Genomic DNA, 23,603 nt, shown 5'->3' with positions numbered 1-23,603 from the left:
AACGTTGCCTGGTCCTGTGCCATCCTCACAACTATTGTTATGCTTGAAGTCGTCATTGTTACCACTGTCTACCCTTCTTGTTGAGGGTCTTCCTCTGTTTCCTTAACCCTCTACTTTACGGAGCATGATGTCCTTCTCCAGGGACTGGTCCCTCCTGATAACATTACAAAGTACATGAGACAAAGTCTTGCCATCCTTGCTTCTAAGGAGCATTCTGGCTGTACTTCTTCCAAGGCACATTTGTTCATTCTTCTGCCAATCTACAGTATATTGAATATTCTTCATCAAAACCATAATTCAAAGGTGTCAGTCAATTCTTCCTCAGTCTCCCTTATTCATTGTCCAGCTTTTGCATGCATATGAGGCAATTGAAAATAGCATGGCTTGTGTCAGGCACGCTTTAGTCTCAAAGTGACATCTTTGCTTTTCATTACTTTAAAGAGATCTTTTGCAATAGATTTGCCAAATGCAATATGTTGTTTGATTTCTTGACTGCTGCTTCCATGAGTATTGATTGTGGATCCAAGTAAAATGAAGTTCTTGACAGCTGCAATATTTTCTCTGTTTATCATGATATTGTTAATTGGTCCAGTTTTGAGGGTTTTTTTTTTTAATGTTGAGATGTAATTGATACTGAAGGCTGTAGTCTTTGATCTTCATCTGTAAGTACTTCAAATCCTCTTCACTTTCAGCAATCAAGGTTGTGTCACGGTCCTTAATGAGTCTTTCTCAAATCCTGATGCCTCAGTCTTCTTCATACAGTCTAGCTTCTCAGATTATTTGCTCAGCATACAGATTGAATAAGTATGGTGAAAAGGTACAACCCTGATGAACACCTTTCCTGACTTTAAACCATGCAGTATTTCCTCTTTGTGTTTGAAAGACTGCCTCTTGGTCTATGTACAGTACCCAGGGCAAGAAAGTGAATATGCACTGTTGTTATTCTCAGGTACATGCAGACTGCTTTTGATGGTCCTTCCTGATTGATACTGAAAATAATGTTTTGCTAAATTAATAGGTGCATTTCAAGGGATATGTTTTGGTACAGGTAATATACCTATCACAGCAGTTGTGATTAGGCCTTCTCCTTAATTTAATTTACAATAATTTGCCATTACCCACCATCATCCATCTTGATTGTATAGGCCCATGCCAATGATTTAAAGGGAATGTGATGGGGACTACCACCTCTCCATCCTTTAGGTGTCTGAGAGTGGCATAATCTCTGCTACTGGTCCCAGGTTGTGACATTCTCCATTTAGTTTCTTAGGTGGGGAGTGGGTTGTTTAGGAGCTTCCACTTGGCTATTCGCTTTATGACTATTACTCCATAGCTCAGGTAGCCAATACTAGGGTTTTCCAGCTGGTTTATATACTCCAGTTGTACACTCATGTACAAGAGAGCAGAATGAAAGGTAACAAGACTACTTATCACTCTAGGGGGCCAGGTGGCATTTCCCATCTTCTGACACCAATGTCACCTTAATCCTACATCCAACCACCCTCAGAAGATCTACCCAGTCTCTTTGCCCAATGTAAGGGGTACTGGTAAAGGCCATAGGCCTTTATGATGTAGGCTTGTTATTGTTAGATGCTGGGGAGTTGATTTCAGCTCACAGTGACCCTATATATAACAGAATGAAACACTGCCTGGTCCTGTGCCATCTTCACAATCATTGTTATGCTTGAGCCCATTGTTGCAGCCACTGTGTCAATCCATCTAGCTGAGGGTCTTTCTCTTTTTTGCTGAGCCTCTACTTTACCAGGAAACCCTGGTGGCATAGTGGTTAAGTGCTATGCCTGCTAACCAAAGGGTCAGCAGTTCGAATCCGCCAGGCACTCCTTGGAAACTCTATGGGGGCAGTTCTACTCTGTCCTGTATGGTCGTTGTGAGTCGGAATCGACTCGACGGCACTGGGTTTGTTTTTTTGGGGAGGTCTACTTTACCAAGCATGATGTCCTTCTCCAGGGGCTGATCTCTCCTGATAACATGTCCAGAGTATGTGAGACATAGTGTTGCCATCCTTGCTTCTAAGGAGCATTCTGGTTGTACTTCTTTCAAGGCAGATTTGTTCCTTCTTTTGGCAGTCCATGTTATATTCAATATTCTTCACCAACACCACAATTTAAAGGCATCAGTTCTTCAGTCTTCCTTATTCATTGTCCAGCTTTCACATGTATATGAGGCTATTGAAAACGCCATGGCTTGGGTCAGGAGCACCTTAGTCTTCAAGGTGACATCCTTGCTTTTCAACACTTTAAAGAGGTCTTTTGCAGCAGATTTGCCCAATGGAATGCATCTTTTGATTTCTTGACTGCTGCTTCCATGAGTGTTTATTGTGGATCCAAGTAAAATGAAATCTTTGACAACTTCAATCTTTTCTCCATTTTTCTTGAAGTTGCTTATTGGTCCAGTTGTGAGGATTTTTTTTTTTTTTTTTTTAATGTTGAGGTATAATTAATACTGAAGTCCATGGTCTTTGATCTTCATCAGTAAGTGCTTCAAGTCCTCTTTAAGCAAGCAAGGTTATTTCATCTGCGTAACGCAGATTGTTAGTCTTCCTCCAATCCTGATGCCTCATTCTTCTTCATATAGTCCAGCTTCTCGGGTTATTTGCTCGGCATACAGACTAAGTAGGTATGGTGAAAGGATACAATGCTGATGCATACCTTTTCTGATTTTAAACCATTCTTACAAGATGCTTACCTGTGTTTTACTGACTATGCAAAGGCATTTGACTCTGTGGATCATAACAAATTACGGATAATATTACTAAGAATGGGCATTCCAGAACACTTAATTGTGCTCATGAGGAACCTGTACATAGATAAAAAGGTGGTCATTTGAACAGAACAAGGGGATACTGCACGGTTTAAAGTTAGAATGATGCAGGGTCAGGGGGTGATTTATTCTATATACTTGCTGAATGTCACAGCATCCTTCGTCTGGTCTTCACTGTAGTCACAGGGTTCTGGGTCTGAGGCTGGGCCAGGGTCATGATTTTCTGTCACAGCCTCCAGATCCCCACTCTCAATCATTTCCGGCTATAGAAGTCAAATGGATACTGTCATCTTCCTATTTTTCTAACCATTCTTCTCTAGGTTGTCAACCATCACCTAGACCCCTCTAAGCTGAGGAGCTCTGGATGTCACTCTGACTTGCTCCCTATTGGATACCCCTGGGTCTCCACAGTGAAGTACAGTCTAGGATCTTCTCATCCCTGCTGATGCTCTGGCTGTCAGCACTATAATAATTCCTGTCCATCAATGCTGGCCTTCTCAGCCATGGCAAAGCCTCCCTCTCCAGTGTGTTCTATGTTGCCTTATGAATCAAAGGCCTTTTGGCCACCAGTAGAATGTGGCCAGGAGGTGGGTCCTTAGAAAGTGAATGGATTCTATATGCACCCCTCTCCGAGTCTCCTGTTCCTTCCCCAGTTTGCTGCCAAAACAGTTCCAGCATCTCTGCTATATTCCCACTAGAGCAGGGGTCAGTAAGCCTTTCTGTAAAGGGTCAGACAGTAAAAATATTAGGGTTGTGTACCATGTAATCTCTGTCACGACTACTCAGATTGCCATAACAAAGGGTCATGTTTTCATTGAATAATGAAACTAGGTTTATTTTGTTAAATGTGGTATTGTTTCATTGGAATTTATAAGCCAAAGTAGAAAGAACATTGTGTAAGTGGGCTGGGCAGCTTTATCGCTTAGAAAGTGAGTAAGAGAAGAAGTATACTTTATAGGAATATACATTTAAAGAAATATCAGCATATTCTACATTGGTCCTTCCTCCCTCCAGTATATTCTATTTGTTACATTTCAAAATTCTCCAAGTATATTCTAAAAGTGATGCATCCTAGGCCCTGCTCATACCAAATGGACAAGTTGAAAATCATGCAGTTTAAATGGTGAACTCATTTTGAGTGAACTAACTCCTAAATACAACAAACGTCCTGTAGTCAAATCATATTGATCAAATTTTGATTCTTTAAAAGTTGTTTTTGTCTTCATAGCCCATGTCCATAGTTCTCATTGTTGTTAGGTGTCATTGCGTTAGTTTTGACTCATATTAGCCATCTATAGCAGCATGATATAAATATATCTAAAGTATTTGAGTAGGTGAAAATTTTTTGAATTGGTGATGCATATCAAAACACAAATCCAGAGATTTAAAAACTTTTTCACTTCAAAAAAGTTTAAAAAATCTATACGCATTCCATGTTTAGCCTCAAGTATCACTAATAAATTTTCTAATTTACTGATTTTCTAGCCTACGTGAGACAATTCTCCTGCTTAACAGACAGTTTTGGGTAGCATTTTTAAGTCCTTCGTATTCGGTAGCTTAGTATTTCCAAAGTGCAGTCCACATTGTGATACGGTTTTTCACTTTAAAAAATACAGCTACATCATCAAACAATTGTAGTCAGCTCTAAGGTCAACCAGTTGAATGGAATCCTTTATTGCAGGACTTCTCAGGGCCTTTGACATACAAACAGTCACTGGCCTCTAAGCAAGTGATGCTAGAGAAAGCACCACCTCTTATATCTGTTGTATCACAGAACCCTCAGTAGTCAAGGGTATCAGAGGAACACACTGTGGAAATCACTTTAGAAAATATGTCCTGTTAATAATAGCCCTCTGCAATGAGCTTAATCAGGTTGAATTTAAACTTTTTTAAAACTTTAATGAGGCTAATGTCATACTGAACAAATAAAGTGTACAAGATTTACAATGGATTATTCATGATGAAATAGTAAAATTTTGACAGGTGCAATGATATGATACGTGGATTTTCTCCACAATGATTTGTGGCTGATGAGTAGGTGGGCTTCTATATGAGAAAAGGTTGACCACGAGTTGGTAACCACTGACGCTGGGTGATGGGTACGTGGGGATTCATTAACACTACTGTCACTACTTTTACATAAGTTTGACACTGTCCACAGTAAAAAGGTTAAGAATAAGAAACAGACCAAACAAGAAAAAAAGAAAGAAAGCCAGTAAATTACTGTTATTAACATTTAGGCTTCAGATGAACTGTGTCATATTTCATCACAATACATACCTTATCCTGCTAAAAAAAAAAAAAAAATTTTTTTTTTTTTTTACCTTATTTCCTTCCTCACGCTAGCCTGCGCGGTATCTACCTAGGCATACGCACTTTAAGTGACAACAAAACAACATCTTGTCAAAGGAAATGATATGCAATTCACCATTCATCCTGGTCAGCATCGCAGTTGCAGACATACTGAGAATCAAGGCAGTTCCCCTCCAATCCACAAGTACATTTTTGAGCATCAGGCAAAGAACCTCCCCAGTAAGTGTGTGTCTCATTGGTTCTTCCAACCCACCAGCTCAGTGGGGCTCCACCTGAAAGACAAGTGTGAGAAAGGTGAAATCAACTTTCCTGCCTACACACCACCCCTAGAAAGCCCCGTTTTCTCCCAGGTTAGTGTAGAGAAACCCAAAGAGAAAAGATAATTCTTAACACTGTAACAGGATGGTGTTGCTTTAAGAATTCTAGCCAAGGTACCTGTTTGCCTCTCTGTTTATATTACACTATCAGTCATTTTTTTTTTTTATCAGTCTTTAAGTCATTGCTGTAAATTTGTAAATTTTTAGAAAATGAACAGTTAGTATCTAACTCCTTTACTAGTGGTATTAGGTAATTTTTGTGAAGCACAATTATGTAACTTCTTTAAGAATGACATTAAAAATTGAGTAACCATCAAATAAAAAACAACTTATATGCTGACACTAGCATCTGTTTGGGATCATGAAATGCCTGTTTGAAACAAAACCAAAACAAAATCAATATATTATGCAAAGCCCTTGATTTCTCTGCTGACATTATTCTCTGAGAAATTCTGTCTGTCTAATCGTGGTACCCGCAGGAGGCAGCAAGGTGGGAAACACTCCCCATGGGATTCCTGTGGTATTAAGTTTTCTTTCTTGTACTGAAAAGTGTATCTATTTATCTGTGGAGTAATACAATGATGGCTGCAAATCTTCCTCCAGCCTGAATCTTCCTGCTCACATCCCTGAGCCTGTGCGCCTGAGTCCCTCGTAGACTTGAGCACACCCTCCCCTTCCTAGGACTCCCTGAGAGACCCAGATACTTAGATCCCTTCTAAATGATATAGTCTTGCCAAGTAAGAGAGACAGACATGGCAGGGAACATTCAGGAGGGGGTGATCAGCAAAGGGAGAGGCAAGCAGGCAATTCCATTCTAAAAGAAGGTCGGGGTGGGTGGTGGAAATGCCACTGGCGGAGGACCTGGGCACTGGGAGGGGACACTGGGGTGTTTGCTCTTCTCACGTGCCAGGTGGTGTCTGCATTTGCTTCTGAATCTGCAAGTGTCAGCAACAGGTCCCACAGACAGTCGGGAATTTGGGCCACTGCTCTGGAGCTTTCACCCGAACTCACGTTGGATTCATAGCCTCTGCTACAGCAGAGACTCTGAGACTCACTGACACCAACGGCATTCCTGCCACCAGCTCCCAGCAGGTCTGAGAAGAGTGTGGTGTGCATGAAAGCTTCAAAGGTGGATTTTAAAATTCAGTTGAACGCTCACTGCTTTAAGACCAAAGGTACTTAAAATACTTAATAGATACCTTTGATAATAACACTTTAAAATTTTAATTACTTTACCATTATAGTTTCAAAAATTGTATAGGAAGGAAATTATTGTACTCCAACTTGTAACTGTATTTTTAATATACAAATTCCTCGTGTTGCCAATAAAATAGTAATATCAAAAGTTCTAATGGTATCAAGGGCATTTGGTTCTATTTGTGACTTTTTAAGTATTCTAGAGATTTGGGGAAAGTACAGCAAGCACTTAAGAAAACTAGAGAAGATACAGGAAAAATCCCAAAGGATTGGGAGATGTGTCGCCCTGGCTCACTGGGTCCCGCCTGGCTGTGAGCCTACCTGCAGCCTCAGGCTTCCTGAGCTGAGCTCCTGAGCCAAGCACAGCCTGAATCTCCCTCTATTATTGGGCCACAGGGTCCTGGCCTGGAAAGGTGCATTTTGGGACCATCTGTAGGCACATTCATCACAGCTTTATTTAAGAACTGAGACTGCTTTCTGAATTCCAAAATTCTGACCTGTACTTGTCAGCCTGCCTCTCTCTCCTGCCTTTCCCAGACTCCAAGTTCCCAGGCCCTGCTCCCTGTCTCTCCGTGACCTCACCTTCCAAAGTGCCCTATTCCCGTCTCCCCAGCCCCACCCATTCCAGGTGCTCTAGGATTCAAAAACCTTAAGACCTGTGGATGGAGCACTCTCCCTACCCTCAGTCCAGCCTTCACAGGGACACCATGAGCTACACAATGCTCACCCATCCTAGCCACCTGGGACAGGTGTGGGAGCCCCTGAGGACTAGGCAGATTGAGTAGAATCTCTCTGGGTGACATCAACACTGGTAATCTTTGCACAACGTCACCCTGCACCCCCCAGGCCCGACAGAGCCACCCTGCACCCCCCAGGCCTGACAGAGCCACGCTGCACCCCCCAGGCCCGACAGAGCCACCCTGAACCCCCTAGGCCAGATAGATCTGCCCTGCACCCCCCAGGCCAGGGGAGGCCAGGAGCCCTGGAGCCGCCCCATCTGAGCCCCACCACGCACCTGGCCCTTCCCGGAGCCGCGACCTCCTGCAGTGATAGGCAAGCTCCTGCTGGCAGTGCCCAGCGCGCATCACTGTGGCCAGCAGCTGCCCTGCGCCAGCCTGGTACTGGAAGTCTGCAGAGTGTGGGCGGGTGGGACTGGCGCCCTTGACCCTTGTGAGGGAGGAGCTGTTGTGATGCAGGACAGTCCACGGGGCATCTAGGGGCGGAGGGGCGAGAAAGGGGACACCATCACCACCCGCAGGAGCCCCAAACCCTCCCAGTCACAGCCACTCCCGGTGGAGACAACATGCTCCGGGTCTAAACTGTTAAATGGGGGCAGGGGAAATGGCGGCCTTTTTACTATGATTCCTGCGGATAGATATCTGATATAATCCTTTCACAAAAAATTGGAAAATTATGAAAAGTCCAGGTATTTACCTAGACATAGCTATTACAGAAAAGAACTGGTCATTAAATGTCTAAAATTACACAATGTAAAGAAGACTTTACTACTCTCAGACAATACTCTGTGCATCGGCCTCCTGGGCTCTGCCCCTTTGCAGGAGGCCCAGGGGTTCCGCGGGGTGAGAGAGGCGATGAGAGGCAAGGCCTGTGTCTGGAGGCATAGCCCGCTGAAAGGGCTGAGCTGGGACCTGTGATGCCGGCCAGGGTCTCCAGACCTCCTGAGTGTACCTCCAACTGACAGCATCTTATGGAGGAGTATAAACGCTGCAACACTTGAATGCTGGTGCAGAAGAAGGCCTGGCAGATCCCCTCAAATTCTGTGCCCACTCTGCTCGGAGAGCACAGCCGCCAATCCCCTTAAGAAAAGCGGTCAGTTCTATGGTCCATTTTCACTAGGCCTTTACAAATTAAAGGGCCGGGAAGCAACCAGGTGGAGCTGTTGGTGTTTGTTTTGATATTATGTGTGTCTGTGTGTACGTTCACTCACAAGAGTCTAAAAATCAGAACGTGTGACCAGCACACACAGAGATGTGCCACTCCTTGTCCTACTCTCTGGTGTCCTGGACGTGTGGCCTGGTAAAGAAGGCAGGAGACACAGGGTCGGCTTGTCTGTTGGAGTCATCCTCCCCACCCAGGTGCCTCCACCCTCAATGCGCTGTGCGTCCTTAAACATCACGGCCTTCTACAATGAGGACAGCAGTGATGGCTGCTGTCCTAGAGTCGGAGAACTTGGAGCTGGAAGAGGACTTTGGGGTCTTGTACTGCACACCTCACTGTCCCTAGCGATGGAACAGACCTGGAGAGTCAAGTAAAGTGCAGAGTCCACGTCGATGCAGCGAGCCCTGACTAGCACCTGGAAATCTGTGCAGGTTCTCAGTGCGTGTTCTGACTCCAGAGTCTGGTGTGACCCTTAGTGACCACTGGTCCACCGTGCTAAGCTCAACTATGCCAATTTTCAGTCTAGAAAATTAGACTAATTTAGCTAATGGGCTGGGTCCATCAGGATTCACATAAGACAGTGACTCGCTCTATTGTTAAAACACCTCCATCCCATCGTTTTGCTGAATCCTGTCCCCTCTACCATGGTATCATTCACACTTGGTCATGCATTTCTGCAATACAAACTCCTGATTCCAAACTCTGAAGGCTCACTTGCTATCAGAAAGCAGGTGGCTGGATTTTACACTTCAAGCAAACCTGAACAGAAACCAGGAACACATCTGCTTTGCTCTTTCTGTGTCCCCAAGCCGGAAAAAGAAAGAGCACCGTCGTGAAAATCCAGACATCACTGATTTGGAGACTGACCTCCAGAAAATGAGGGCAAAAACATTTTTCTCACAGCTGTCAAAAAGACATCACACTTGTGCCAACATGTTACCATCTAAGGCAGGTGGCTAGCTGCTGCCTGGTTTCTGGTGACAGAAGAAAGCTGGAGTTGAACTCACGGTGGCGTGAGCCCCTGGAAACCCAGTGCTGAGCCTAGAGGGCCACCCCACTCTCGCCTCAGAGGATGCAGCCCCACCTGGTGTCAAAGTGGCTGAGCCTGTGCGCTGTGCCACTGTCTGAGTCTCCTGCAACTGTGGAGACAAAGCATTGCAAGCCGGGGGCTTAAATAGTTTATTCTCTCTTAGTTCTGGTGGCCAGAAGTATGGAATCAGGGTGTTGGCAGGGCCATGCTCTTTCTGAAGGCTCTAGAAGATCCTTGCTTGTCTCTTCCAGCTTTGGCTTCAGGCATTCCTTGGCTTGTGGCTGCATCACTCCTATCTCTGCTCCGTCATCACATGGCCATCTTCCCTCTGTGTGTGTTTTTTCTTTGTTGTCACACGCTGTTTTCCTCTCTGAATCTCTTATAAGGACACCACTCAGGTTGGATTAGGGTCTACTCTACACCAGTGTGATCTCATGTTAACTAGTCACATCTGCAAAGACCCTATTCCCAAACAAGATACACTCACAGGTACTGGGGGTTAGGATTTCAACATATCTTGGCTGGGAGCATGCTTCAATCCACAGCAGCTACTCTTCAGACAGAAACATAGATGTTGGTGAGAGCTGAACCTTTTCTTACCATTCAAATGAGAAAATGAATCCAAGAGAAGACAAGTCTCCTTGTAAAGATCTCTGATTTCCACTGAGGGTAGCCTTTTGGGGACAATGGTCAACTTTACAGCAGACCCTTGCTTGGCCTTCCCACGGTGATTGGAAAGCCACTTCCTGACTGTGCTCCCAAACCTGGTAGATTCTCCCAGGACCCTCTGTGGTCAGTTCTCACCCACTCCCAGCTCCTGGCAGCCACTGATCTGTGTTCTGTCTTAGAAATGGAAATATCTCAGGGAAATGCCATTCTCCACCATGTTCCATTATCCTGGGTCTAACTGACCCCCAAAGTGGAGCATTCTTTTTTCCTTAATCTTGGGGTTCATGCTAGAACAACCCCTACTCCAGGGCAATGCCTATGACTCATGGAGTGGAGAGACCTGAGGCAGTGTGAATCACAGGTGACAAGGATGGCAGTTACTGAATCAAGTTGTTATCCCCCCAGCCCGTAGGGGCATAAAGCAGAGTGCTTGCCAGCCAGCTTCATGTGGCAGAAGGACCTTGTCACATTAGGAAGTGGTGCGAGAAAAGCCTCCCCATTATTTCCTCTGATGACTACAACACTCCTTTTACAACAGCCATAAAGTTCATAATTGTGGTCTCAATGTTGTTGATGGGGACACACTGTTTATAAAGTTGACCTTGAACTCACTAGAATTAACAGCACCTGATAGTAAAACTCCTGCAGACACTGGTCCTCACACAGCCAAGGATCCGCCCAGTTAATCGTGATGGTTCATAATATCCCTTCAGCTGACATCTGCTGGTGCTTTCCAAGGTCCTACATCCTGAAATTGGACGTGTGACCATACTAGCTGTTAGTTTCATCATCCACACAACATAGGACAACATTTGAGAGATGTCAGAAAGCCTTATACTGCTGTGGAAATTCTATATCTGAGCAATAAAAGGGAAATGCAGTATGTTTTCAGAATGTGCAGCATCATTTAAGTGACAGCATATATGCTCCAGGCAGCCAACCTAGCCACCATACACACAGAAACACACATGTACACATAGGTACACACATGTGTATATGCAAATAACCATGGCTCAGTACATGCCTGTACACACACATGCACATGTGCATGCGTACATGAGCACAGCATAAAGGCACACCATCCTAGAGGTACTCAATCCCTCCCAATTTTTTGTTTTGTTTTGATGAGAAGGACGACCATTACTCAGACACAGCACCTCTTCATTTAAAAGTCTGGTGGTGGACCCACAGGAGGACTCTTCTGGGCAGGTAAATCGTACCTGGTTTCTGCTACTGCTGCAGCATGTTACATGGAGCATAGAGGACTATTCCACAGCACAAGTGCACTTCAGATTGTAAGAACGTCAGACAGAACCTGGCAGGAGGTGGGCATATGCCGTCCTCAGCATAGAGCCACACATGTGATGAAGAGGAAGCCGTGTGCCTGCCTCAGGGTCCAGTTCTGTAGGTTCTTCCTGGACTTCTCTACCCATGTTTTATTGGTCTCAGTGTTGCTCTATCTGACGCGGCCCGTGATTTCTCATCAACACCTCACACCCTGGCCGTGCGTGGGGCTTATGCTGACATGCTCCCTACAAGCAGTGCTGTGCCATGGCTATGGCCTAAGTCCCCCAGCTATACATCCCAGTCACAGCATGCCTTCCTGCTCAGAGGTCCTGCTGACTCACTTCTGGTCAGATCAACAGAAAGCAAAAACAGTTTGATTTTATGTTTAGTATTGAAGAATTGACGCCTTTGAGTTATAGTGTTGATGAAGAATGTTTATTATACCATGGACTGCCAAAAGAATGAACAAATCTGTATTGGAAGAAGTACACACAGAATGCTCCTTGGAAGCAAAGACGTTGGGACTACATCTCACATACTTTGGACCTGTTGTCAGGAGGATCAGTCCCTGGAGAAGGACATCATGCTTGGTAGTCAGTGGAAAAGGGGAAGACCCTCAGCGAGCTGGACTGACACAGTGGCTGCAAGAATGGACTCAGGCATAACAATGATTGTGAAGATGGAGCAAGACCGGGCAGTGTTTTGTTCTGTTGTACATAAGGTTGCTATGAGTTAGAAATAACTAGATGGGGATTGAGTCCTGGTGGCACACTGTTAAAGAGCTCATGTGGCTAACCAAAAAGTTGGCAGTTCAAATCTACCAGCCACTCCTTGGAAACCCTGTGGGGGTAGTTCTATTATGTCTTATAGGGTCACCATGAGTCAGAATTGACTTGACGGCAACAGGTTATGTTTTTGGTACTGAGGGGACAGAAAATCAAAAATCCTCCTGAGAATTATTTAAGCTATTCAAAAGTCATCTTAACAATTCTACCATAAATGATTCTTTTCACAGTGAAATTTCATTCCTAACAGGATGTGTTAGTAGTGTCCAGTGGCTGCTGTAACAGAGGACCACAAAATAAGGGGTTTAAAACAACAGAAATTTATTCTTTCACAGTTCAGCCCAGAAGTCTGAAATCAGGGTATCAGCAGTGTTCTGCTCCCTCAGAAGGCTCTCCTAGCTCCTGGTGGTTGCTGGCAATCCTTGGTGTTTTTTGGTTTGTAGACACATCGATCCCTTCCTCTGTATTCACATGGCGGTCTTCCTTCTGTGTGTGTCTGCATGTCTCCAAAGATGATCCTTCTTCTTATAAGGACATCAGTCATTAGATTTAGGAACCACCCTATTCCACTGTGACTTCATCTTAACTTGAATCCATCTGCAGAAACCCTATTTCCAAATAAGCTCACATTCACAGTTTCTAAGCAGACATAATCTTGGTGGCACACTATTCATCCCAGTACATGGGGACAACTTAAAATATGAATAAATAGCTGTATCTGCCCTACTTTACTTGTTGTTGGTTCTGCTGTTCTGGGCATTTCCTCGGAACTTAGCAGCACTGAACATTTAGAGGAAGCACTTGTATCTGGCGACTGTAACTGATGTGTCACCTGTCACTGCTACGTGACAGCAGCATCGTTGAAGGTGTCCCACCTGGATGGCGAGAACATGAGGTCAGCACGGTTGAAGTGCAGAGGTTAGACACAAGTGTGGACGAGTCACGTCGCTGTGGCCACGGCTAAAGATACAAACCCCGTGGTGACGGACACAGATAACCTGTATCTCCACAGGAATTAAGTAGTTCCAAAGCAGATGAATTCATATGTTCACACTCACTTAAGAAATGGATATTGTTTTGAACTTCACACTTGTTAACCCAAGCAGATAAGTCCTAAAATCTTTGTTTTAGGATTGAATAGGCAAAATGTTATTATTAAATGTTCCACAGGGCACATGCGTGCAAATACTGACATAACTATGAATTTTTATGTCTGAGCCTTTTTAAAAAGAACTATGCCAAATACTTTTATGGAATAATTACCTGCTGTCACAACATTATCCTAACAAAGCTGCCAACCAAGTAATTCGCACCTTTGTGTTTAATAAGAGTGTTCAAGTTGAACTCAAATAAAACATTTCAACTCACCAGTTATGTTACAAAACACCAGGAACGGCTCCAGGGGACCGCTGCCATCGGGGTCGATGTGGTAGAAACCTGAGGAGTAGCCCCTGTGCTTGTAGGCTTCACACGACTGCTCATAGAGCGCTGGAAAGAAACGTCTCCCATGGGAAAGGGAATGGAGCGGAATGAAGCTCTTAGCGTTTTAGTTAGGAGACAAAGGGAAGCTTGAGCTGTTTTATAGTAAATATTTACCCATCCAGAGAAAATGCACTCACATCTAGAATGTAAAGTTATTTTTAAGTTAATGTGTATAGAATTATATTTAACTTGATAGAAGAAACAAGTGTTGAAATTATTTAAAAATATTTTTAACCCACTAAAGGTGAATAAAATCACCTAGCCTAATGGGAAATTTGGTTTTCTCTTACATTATGTGTTACAAGTAAGTAGATTAAAGGAATGTTTACATGTTAAGGCGTTTTTACAAGTGTGATGTGTTTTCAGAGACTCTGGGTGCTGGAAATGATCAATGTACTCAGCTGCTAACCAAAAGGATGGAGGTTCAAATCTATGCAGAGGAGCCTCAAAAGAAAGGCCTGACAACCTATTTCCAAAAAATCATCCATTGAAAACCCTAAGGAGCACAATTCTACCCTGACACACACGGGGTTGCCATTAGTCAGATTCGACTCCATGGCGGCTGGTTTGAATGTGTTATCGTTCCTTAGTGGCTTATATTACTTGAATAAGTAAACCTCTCTCTCTCTCTAAACCTATATATTTAAGGCTATCCTACATCTTCTTCCCTTTTCCAAACCTCAAAGCGGAAGTAAAACTGTAATGACTTCAGTTTCAGTCTTTCCATCTGGCCTCATTTCTCAGGACAGCCTCACTGGTCAGTTACTCTGGGTCTGCTAAACTTCTACCGCCCCATGATTTACCTGCTAAGAACCACAGTAAAGTCAACTCAGTTGTTAGCTCAGTGTGGGTCGCAGTTGAAAAATACATTTATTTATCTTCTCATTGCTTTCTCAGAGTTCTTGGAATTATATTTATTTAGTTAGATTTGCTGATGGTAATTACACAAGGATAATTAACCCATCAAAGCACCCTCAGGAGCCATCTGCTTTGTGTAGGATTCTATGCCAGGTGGGATGGAGAAGACAGAGAGGTAGAAGATGCGGCCCTTGGACAGTCTCCTGTCTGCTGCTTAGGCCTCTGGTCTCCAGGTCTCACCAACTCTACAAGGAGGCATAGCATGGAGATAGGACTCTCTCCTCACCCCTCTCACTTGGCCCTCCTGTAAGTAATAGGAAGAGGGTAGTGTCCCTCTGATAACATGGTGGAGGATGAAGGTGGGTGCAGCCTGAGCCTGCCCTCTTTTCCCCCTTCCCTTCCCTGCACAGAGATCTCTAAGCCCCTCTGTGAATCTCTAGGGCTGGGATTCTGGGTTCTGGTCCCAATTCTTCCCCGAGGCCCACGCAGTGAAATATTAGGTAAGTTACCATACTGCCTGAAATTCAAGCCCCACCGTCAGGACGGGCATCATGACAATACCTGTCCCACCAGCCTCCTGTAAATTTCTTAAGGATTAAATTAGACAAAAAGTGCAAGTATTACACCAAGGCATTGGTTCTGGGGTGATGGTTTTGAACCCCAGGGACACTTGGCAATGCTTGGAGGCATTTCTGGTTCTCACAACTGGATGTGGGGATAATGCTACTGGAATCTAGTGAGTAGAGGCCACAGATGCTGCTAAACACCCTGCAATGTACAGGGCAGCCCCCACAACAGTTACTGGGCCCCAAATGTCAGTAATGCTGGGGTTGACAAACCCTGCATCAGGGTGAAGAATGATAGAAGAGGGCAAGTTATGTACCGTTTCTGTTTCCTCAGCAGTAAAATGGAGATTTTAGTAGCACCTAAGTCCTAGGGCTGCTGTGCAGGTTGAATTAGGTAATATAGACAAGGCATTAGAACAGGACCGGCCTTGTAAGAAGTCTTTAATACATAGGAACAATTCTCATCATCATTACCATCATCATCACCACCACTACCATCATTATCATCACCATCATCATCATCACCACCACCATCATCATCACCATCATCATCATCACCATCATTATCACCACCACCATCATCATGATCATCACCACCACTACCATCATCATCACCACTGCTACCATCATCATCACCATCGCCATCACCACCACCATCATCACCATCATCATCCTACCATCATCATCACCACTGCTACCATCATCACCACCACCATCATCACTATCATCATCACCACCATCATTATCATTACCACTGCTACCATCATCATCACCACCACTACCATCATCATCACCATCGTCATTGCCACTGCTACCATCATCACCACCACTACCATCATCATCATCACCATCATCATCACCATCATTATCACCACCACCACCATCATCATCACCATCATTATCACCACCACCACTGTCATCTCACCACCACCACTGTCATTATCATCACTGTCACCATCACAATCATCACCATCATCATCACAATCATCACCACTATCATCATCATCACCACCACCATCATCATCGTTACCACCGTCAACTTCATCATCATTGTCACCATCACCATCAAGGAATGCCAGGGCTGGAAGGGGGTCTCTCTGAAATCTGAATCCCCACAGCACTTGGGCCCTTCCTCCCAGGGCTTCTCCTGAGGATTCGTTCAATTCTTTGAACATTAATAACCTGAAGATGTTTGTATTTCCACCTTATGTTGTTGCCAGGAAGTTCAGAACCAAAACTGCTGCCCAACTCAAGAAAACAAATGAGATTGTAATTGGCATGCTTGACTTTGTTTCCTTTTCCTTTTTGATTACTTTCGATTTGCTTACATGTATGTTCCTTTTCTCTGTTGTCTCACTCTTTCCTACCAGTTTTGATATTTCTGTAAGTGACTTAAACTAGAACTTCATTGGATTCTGAAATGCGTATTTGTTTACCAAACAGTGGTTGCACAAAAAGAGACATGTGCGCTCATCCTAATGAGAAGAAGCATGGAGGTCCTGGAGGTCAGGACAGATAGACAGGGCAGGCAGCAGTGCAAGGCTTACAGTGGTGGCATGTGGCGCCTGTGTAGCCGGTGCCGCTGCAGTTGCAGTAGAAGGTGTTCCAGGTCTGGGAGCACTTGCCACCATGCTCGCAGTAGTTGGGCAAACACCTGAAAGAAGGAGCAGAGACTGTCCACCACAGGTCATCGCACATACAGGTCATGTGAGCTGAACGTGTGTGAATGCTGCACAGGATGACAGCAGTCAGGTACACGACTAATTCAAAGTGAATATTGAAGCTGCATATTAAGTTCCTACCCCCAACAGGGAGTTTCTAGGTAGTGCAAGAGGTTAATGTGCTCTGCTGTTAACTGAAAGGTTGGTGGTTAGAGTCCACCCAGAGGAACCTTGAAAGAAAGGCTTGGCAATTAACTTCCAAAAAATTAGCCATTGAAAGCCCTATGGAGGACAGTTCTACTCTGACAGACATGGGGCTGCCATGAGTCGTAACTGATACGAGGTCAACTGTTATGGTTTACCACTAACACTGAACTCCAAATTAATCCATCTGTCAGGCTCAACTGATCATCAAACATTTATGACAGCTGAACTTGTGGCTCTTCCTTTATAGTGGAGAACTATTTTTATGTACCAAAGTAACACAATATTTACTTTATAAGTTCTGAATAGCAACTGCTTACGTAAAATAATAAAGACATTTCATCATGCTGAATTACCCCACTATTTAAATTTTTAAAGGAAGGAATGGAAGTGAAGGGGAGAAACCAAGTAGAGAAACCCAAAAGCAAAGAGAGAGAGAGAGGGCCAGGCAGAGAAATCATTGTTACTTATCATCAGTGGGCCAGGAATCTAGAGGATCATTTGTTCTAGGCTCACATATCATCGTTGCATTTCTTTTTCCATTTAGGATTTAGCGTAAAAAGCCATTTGGGACCAAAGCTTTATGTACATTGTGTTTTCCCAAGAAGAACAAATAAATCGGCAAAAGCTCAAGTAAACCCAATAGCCGTGTTTGCCTGATGAATATTTTTCCATCTGCTTAATTAAAACTAAGAATGAGATACCTGAAATTCCACTTAGAGGACTTTTGGAATTTCAATTAACCAGAGTCTTGTTGATTTTCTTGATTATAAAAAGCAAATGTTCACTATCAAATAATCAACCTATCGAAAAGAATAATAATCAGAACCTGGAATGTACGAAGTATAAATCTAGGAAAATTGGAAATCGTCAAAAATGAGATCGATATCTAGGCATTAGTGAGCTGAAATGGACTGGTATTGGCCATTTTGAATCGGACAATCATATAGTCTACTATGCTGGGAATGACAACTTGAAGAGGAATGGTGTTAAATCATCATCAAAAAGAACATTTCAAGATCTATCCTGAAGTACAACGCTGTCAGTGATAGGATAATATCCATACACCTACAAGGAAGGCCAGTTAATACGACTATTATTCAAATTTACACACCAACCACTAGGCCAAAGATGAAGAAAGAGAACATTTTTATCAGCTGCTACATTCTGAAATTGATCGAACATGCAATCAAGATGCATTGATAATTACTGGCAATTGGAATGAGAAAGTTGGAAACAAAGAAGGATCAGGAGTTGGAAAATATGGCCTTGGTGACAGAAACAATGCTGGAGATCGAATGGTAGAATTTTGCAAGACCAACGGCTTCTTCATTGCAAATACCTTCTTTCACCAACATAAAGGAGACTATACACATGGACCTCACCAGATGGAACACACAGAAATCAAATTGACTACATCTGTGGAAAGAGACGATGGAAGAGCTCAATATCATCAGTCAGAACAAGGCCAGGGGAAGACTGTGGAACAGACCATCAATTGCTCATATGCAAGTTCAAGATGAAATGGAAGAAAATCAGAGCAAGTTCACAAGAGCCAAAATATGACCTTGAGTGATCCCATCTGAATCTAGAGGCCATCTCAAGAATAGATTTGATGCATTGAACACTAGTGACAAAAGACCATGCGAGTTGTGGAATGACATCAAGGACATCATGCATGAAGAAGGCAAGAGGTCACTGAAAAGACAGGAAAGAAAGAAAAGACCAAGACAGATGTCAGAGGAGATTCTGAAACTTACTCTTGAGCATTGAGCAGCTAAAGCAAAAGGAAGAATTCATGAAGTAAAAGAACCAACAGAAGATTTCAAAGGGCCTCTCGAGAAGACAAAATAAAGTATTATAATGACATGAGCAAAGAGCTGGAGATGGAAAACCAAAAGGGAAGAACAAGCTCAGCGTTTCTCAAGCTGAAAGAACTGAAGGAAAAATTCAAGCCTCGAGTTGCAATAGTGAAGGATTCCATGGGGAAAATATTAAATGATGCAGGAAGCATCAAAAGAAGATGGAAGGAATACACAGAGTCATTATACCAAAAAGAATTAGTCGATGTTCAACCATATCAAGAGGTGGCATATGATCAGGAACCGATGGTACTGAAGGAAGAAGTCCAAGCTGCTCTGAAGGCACTGGTGAAAAACAAGGCTCCAGGAACTGAAAGAAAATCAGTTGAGATGTTTCAACAAAGAGATGCAGCACTGGAGGTGCTCACTTGTCTATGCCAAGAAATATGAAAGACAGCTTTCTGACCAACTGACTGGAAGAGATCCATATTTATGCCTGTGCCCAAGAAAGGTGATCCAACCAAACGTGGAAATTATAGAACAATATCATTAATATTACATGCAAGCAAAATTCTGCTGAAGATCATTCAAAAGTAGCTGCAGCAGTCTATCGACAGGGAACTGCCAGAAATTCAGGCTGGTTTCAGAAGAGGCCATGGAACCAGGGATATCATTGCTGATGTCAGATGGATCCTGGCTGAAAGCAGAGAGTACCAGAAGGATGTTTACCTGTGTTTTATTGATTACACAAAGGCATTTGACTGTGTGGATCATAACAAACTATGGATAACACTGTGAAGAATGGGAATTCCAGAACACTTAATCTTGCTCATGAGGAACCTTTACATAGATCAAGAGGCAGTTGTTCGGACAGAACAAGGGGATACTGATTGGTTTAAAGTCAGGAAAGGTGTGCGTCAGGGTTGTATTCTTTCACCATACCTATTTAATCTGTATGCTGAGCAAATAATACGAGAAGCTGGACTATATGAAGAAGAATGGGGCATCAAGATTGGAGGAAGACTCATTAACAACCTGCATTATGCAGATGACACAATCTTGCTTGCTGAAAGTGAAGAGGACTTGAAGCACTTACTAATGAAGATCAAAGACCACAGCCTTCAGTATGGATTACAACTCAACATAAAGAAAACAAAAATCCTCGCAACTGGACCAATGAGCAACATCATGATAAATGGAGAAAATATTGAAGTTGTCAAGGATTTCATTTTACTTGGATCCACAATCAACAGCCATGGAAGCAGCAGTCAAGAAATCAAAAGACGCATTGCATTGGGTAAATCTGCTGCAAAGGACCTCTTCAAAGTGTTGAAGAGCAAAGATGTCACCTTGAAGACTAAAGTGAGCCTGACCCAAGCCATGGTATTTTCAATCGCATCATATGCATGTGAAAACTGGACCATGAATAATGAAGACTGAAGAGTTGACGCCTTTGAATTGTGGTGTTGGCGAAGAATATTAGATATACTGTGGACTGCCAAAAGAACTAACAAATCTGTCTTAGAATAAGTACAACCAGAATGCTCCTTAGAAGCAGGGATGGCAAGACTGCGTCTTACATACTTTGGACATGTTTTCAGGAGGGATCAGTCCCTGGAGGACATCATGCTTAGCAGAGCACAGGGTCAGCAGAAAAGAGGAAGACCCTCAAGGAGGTGGATTGACACAGTGGCTGCAACAATGAGCTCAAGCATAACAACGATTTTAAGGATGGTGCAGGACTGGGCAGTGTTTTGTTCTGTTGTGCTTAGGGTCGCTATGAGTCAGAATCAACTCAATGGCACCTGACAATAACAACAACAACAATCCAAAAGAATATAAAAAAAGAAAGTAAAAATCATCTGAAATATTAGCACATAAAATAACCACCACAGTTATACAAGCATATATATTTATGTATCCAAAACCAAAAAACCAAATCCACTGCCGTTGAGTCGATTCCAACTCATAGCAACCCTACAGGACAGAGTGGAACTGCCCCATAGAGTTTCCAAGGAGCGCCTGGCGGATTCCAACTGCTGACCCTTTGGTTAGCAGCCGTAGCACTTAACCACTATATTATCAGGGTTTCCATATTTATATATAAGCATGTAAATTTGGATTATACTTGATGTCTTCTAATATTCTTATCAATCAATCAATAATATATGGTATGCATTTCCACGACAACAAATTTATATTACCAGGTTTTATGGTTCATAGAAACCATTAACATAGTTATCATTCATTTTAAATGTTTTATATATACATATGATGGGAGTTCACAAAATATTAAAATTAGTGGCAAAAACAATAAAACTAGTGATTTATCAGATATACAAATGGCAAGCCCTGGTGTTTTTTAACAGACATTAACGAGAATGTTTTTAGCATGTGAAAAGCTAAGTTACTTTGTGTAGAAAACCGAAGATGAAGCCTTTCATTCCTGTGGTAAATGCTATGTTCTAATTGGTCTACATTTCCCAGCCCATATGCCTTCTATCCAAATGCTGTCATTTGAAGGAAGCTTTATTTTATACAGTTATAGATAAAATTTTCTTTCTTTCTTAAAATTAGAAATATAGCTACTCTATTTCCTGCGTGATAGCACTAAGAGAGAGAAAGAAAGGAAACAGAAGGGGGAAAAGAGAGAGGGGAGACAGACAACTTCATAACTGCCAACCTGTCAACTGTGTGTTTCTCTGTAATCTGCCATCAACATTTCAAATAAAGGGTGTCAGGGTGCAGCAGAACACCATCCTTACCTGTCCAGGATGCTGCAGGTGTCTACCTGGAGGTCGCTAAAGTTCCCCAGTGATCCCCGCTGCACTGCAATCAGGTCCACCTCTTGGGCATTGATGGAGATTTCTCTCAGACACCCCTGGAACCCGGCAAGGGCCTGTGCACACTCAGACCCAGAGGTGAGAGGGTGGCACCCTGAAAAGATGGTAACCAGGGCACAATGCTGCCCAGCATACTGGAAGGAAAGGCAGCTTGATCCCTCTGCTTACAGAAACCTGAGACTTAGATTTCTTCTAAATTTATGAGACGGTCTTCCTGCTTATTTGGGAGGGGAGGAGAATAAAAGTTACTAGGCAGAGAGTAAAATAGCACTGGAGTCAGGAATATGAAAAAGATGAAGTTATGGCAAAATATAAAATTCAACAAGGTGAAGCATGATTCTTTTTTAAAGCACACCAGGAAAACTGAACTCCTTTTAGCATTATGCATCATAGGTGGAAAAAATTAAAATGTACATGGATTTCAAGTTAGAGATGAAGGAACAAATCTTATTATATGCACAATAGTCATCACTCTGATACTTTCTTTTCCCAATAAGCTACTTTAATACGGCAAATACGAGCATGCATTCATACCTCAAGCCTTCTTCAGGCATGCTGGAGTGTCATATACTAGCCACACATCAACTTTGAAGTTTCAAATGTACAGTTATCTCAAAACATCTGGTCAGACTCTGATACTTTTCATTTACTGTTTTCTTAATTAAAGGGTTATACACAGTCCAAATGGTTAACTATCTACTGAAGGATGGCATGCATGTTGTAAATTTGATTGATCTCTACAGATGGAGTCTACTTACCTTTCCATCATTTAATATATTGGGACTGAAAGGATATTAATTTAATAAAAAAATCTGTGCAACCATTACATGCTAAAAATAGTAACAACTCTGCTAATCTCCTTTTCTCATAAAACAAATTATTTCACTCACCCAAAATAAAATTATTTCTGAAACTTAGGCAACAGTGTGATGGTAGCCACAAAGGATAGCCATGCAGCTTCACAGAGAAACCCATCAGATGCAACTTAGCTAGCTGCCTTTGATTATGAGAAAAGCCAGTCCTGACTGGCTGGAGTTTATCTGAGACCATTGAGGAAGACAGGAGGGTCATCTTCTCTAAGGATGGCAGATGAATCGCTAATGAAGGGTCTTTGTACCAGGCTCACTGAGCTGGTAACCTTCAGGAGAGGAGAGTGCAAGTTCACTGAGCATGATGTTGTCTGCCCAAACCCACGGCATGAGTGTGAAATCGAAAGATACGAAGATTCCACTGGCCGTTTAAAGGAATCTGATACCAGGTATCTTTTATGAGGTCTAATGGAACAAATGCAGACAGCTATGACAACTGCAATGCAGCTACTCGAAGAACACTTCACAAAGAAAGCTTGGTCAAGGAAAAAAGTGAAAAGTGAACCAACAATAGCAGAACTCTACTGTGACAGGTGCAGAATACCACTACCTCGTATGTGGACCACTTTCACCGTAATAAGACTACTTGAAACCCAGCACAAGGCCAGAATATACCCGTCACCATTGTGACCATAAGCCTTAAGAGCCAGCCTAACAAATTACTCCCTTGGCAGAGGATCTTTACAAATATATTTTCTTGACTCAAGAGTGATGCCTGGAAATTCTTAGTAGAACATGTAGCAGAGAAAGAGGGAGGGAAATTGAAGCTGATAAGAAAGTCTCAGAATGCAGGATACTGGATAATATATAAGATTTGATAAATGAGATCCTATTAATAAAGGGACTCTCACTTCCTTACACAACACATTTCTAGAGGGACTCAACAAAAAGTTTTGAGCTGGCACAAGAAAGAAACACTAAACTTGAAGACAAATCAAAATATTCCAATCTGATTAATAATAATAATGAGGTAGAAGGAGTAGAGGCTCAGAGACCTGTGAAGCTACATCAGGTAAACCAGCAAATGAGTAATGGGAGTC

At 42.9% G+C, this 23,603-nt stretch overlaps 1 protein-coding gene across 5 annotated transcripts in view; it reads right to left on the bottom strand.

Moving 5' to 3' along the window:
- Window positions 1-23,603, bottom strand: part of LOC100661670 (contactin-associated protein-like 4) — a 162,058-nt gene that overhangs the window by 56,171 nt on the left and 82,284 nt on the right. For all 5 annotated transcript variants that reach the window (XM_064286340.1, XM_064286344.1, XM_064286343.1 and 2 more), the window contains 5 exons: window positions 21,617-21,788; window positions 16,732-16,838; window positions 13,647-13,766; window positions 7,624-7,821; window positions 5,210-5,366 (listed from right to left, as the gene is read on the bottom strand). In XM_064286340.1, the coding sequence (XP_064142410.1) occupies window positions 5,210-5,366; window positions 7,624-7,821; window positions 13,647-13,766; window positions 16,732-16,838; window positions 21,617-21,788 (754 nt within the window). The remainder of the gene's footprint in view (window positions 1-5,209; window positions 5,367-7,623; window positions 7,822-13,646; window positions 13,767-16,731; window positions 16,839-21,616; window positions 21,789-23,603) is intronic.

The sequence above is a fragment of the Loxodonta africana genome, chromosome 6 (genome assembly GCF_030014295.1).
Source record: "Loxodonta africana isolate mLoxAfr1 chromosome 6, mLoxAfr1.hap2, whole genome shotgun sequence".
Lineage (NCBI taxonomy): Eukaryota > Metazoa > Chordata > Mammalia > Proboscidea > Elephantidae > Loxodonta > Loxodonta africana.
This window is presented reverse-complemented; position numbering and strand designations above follow the sequence as displayed.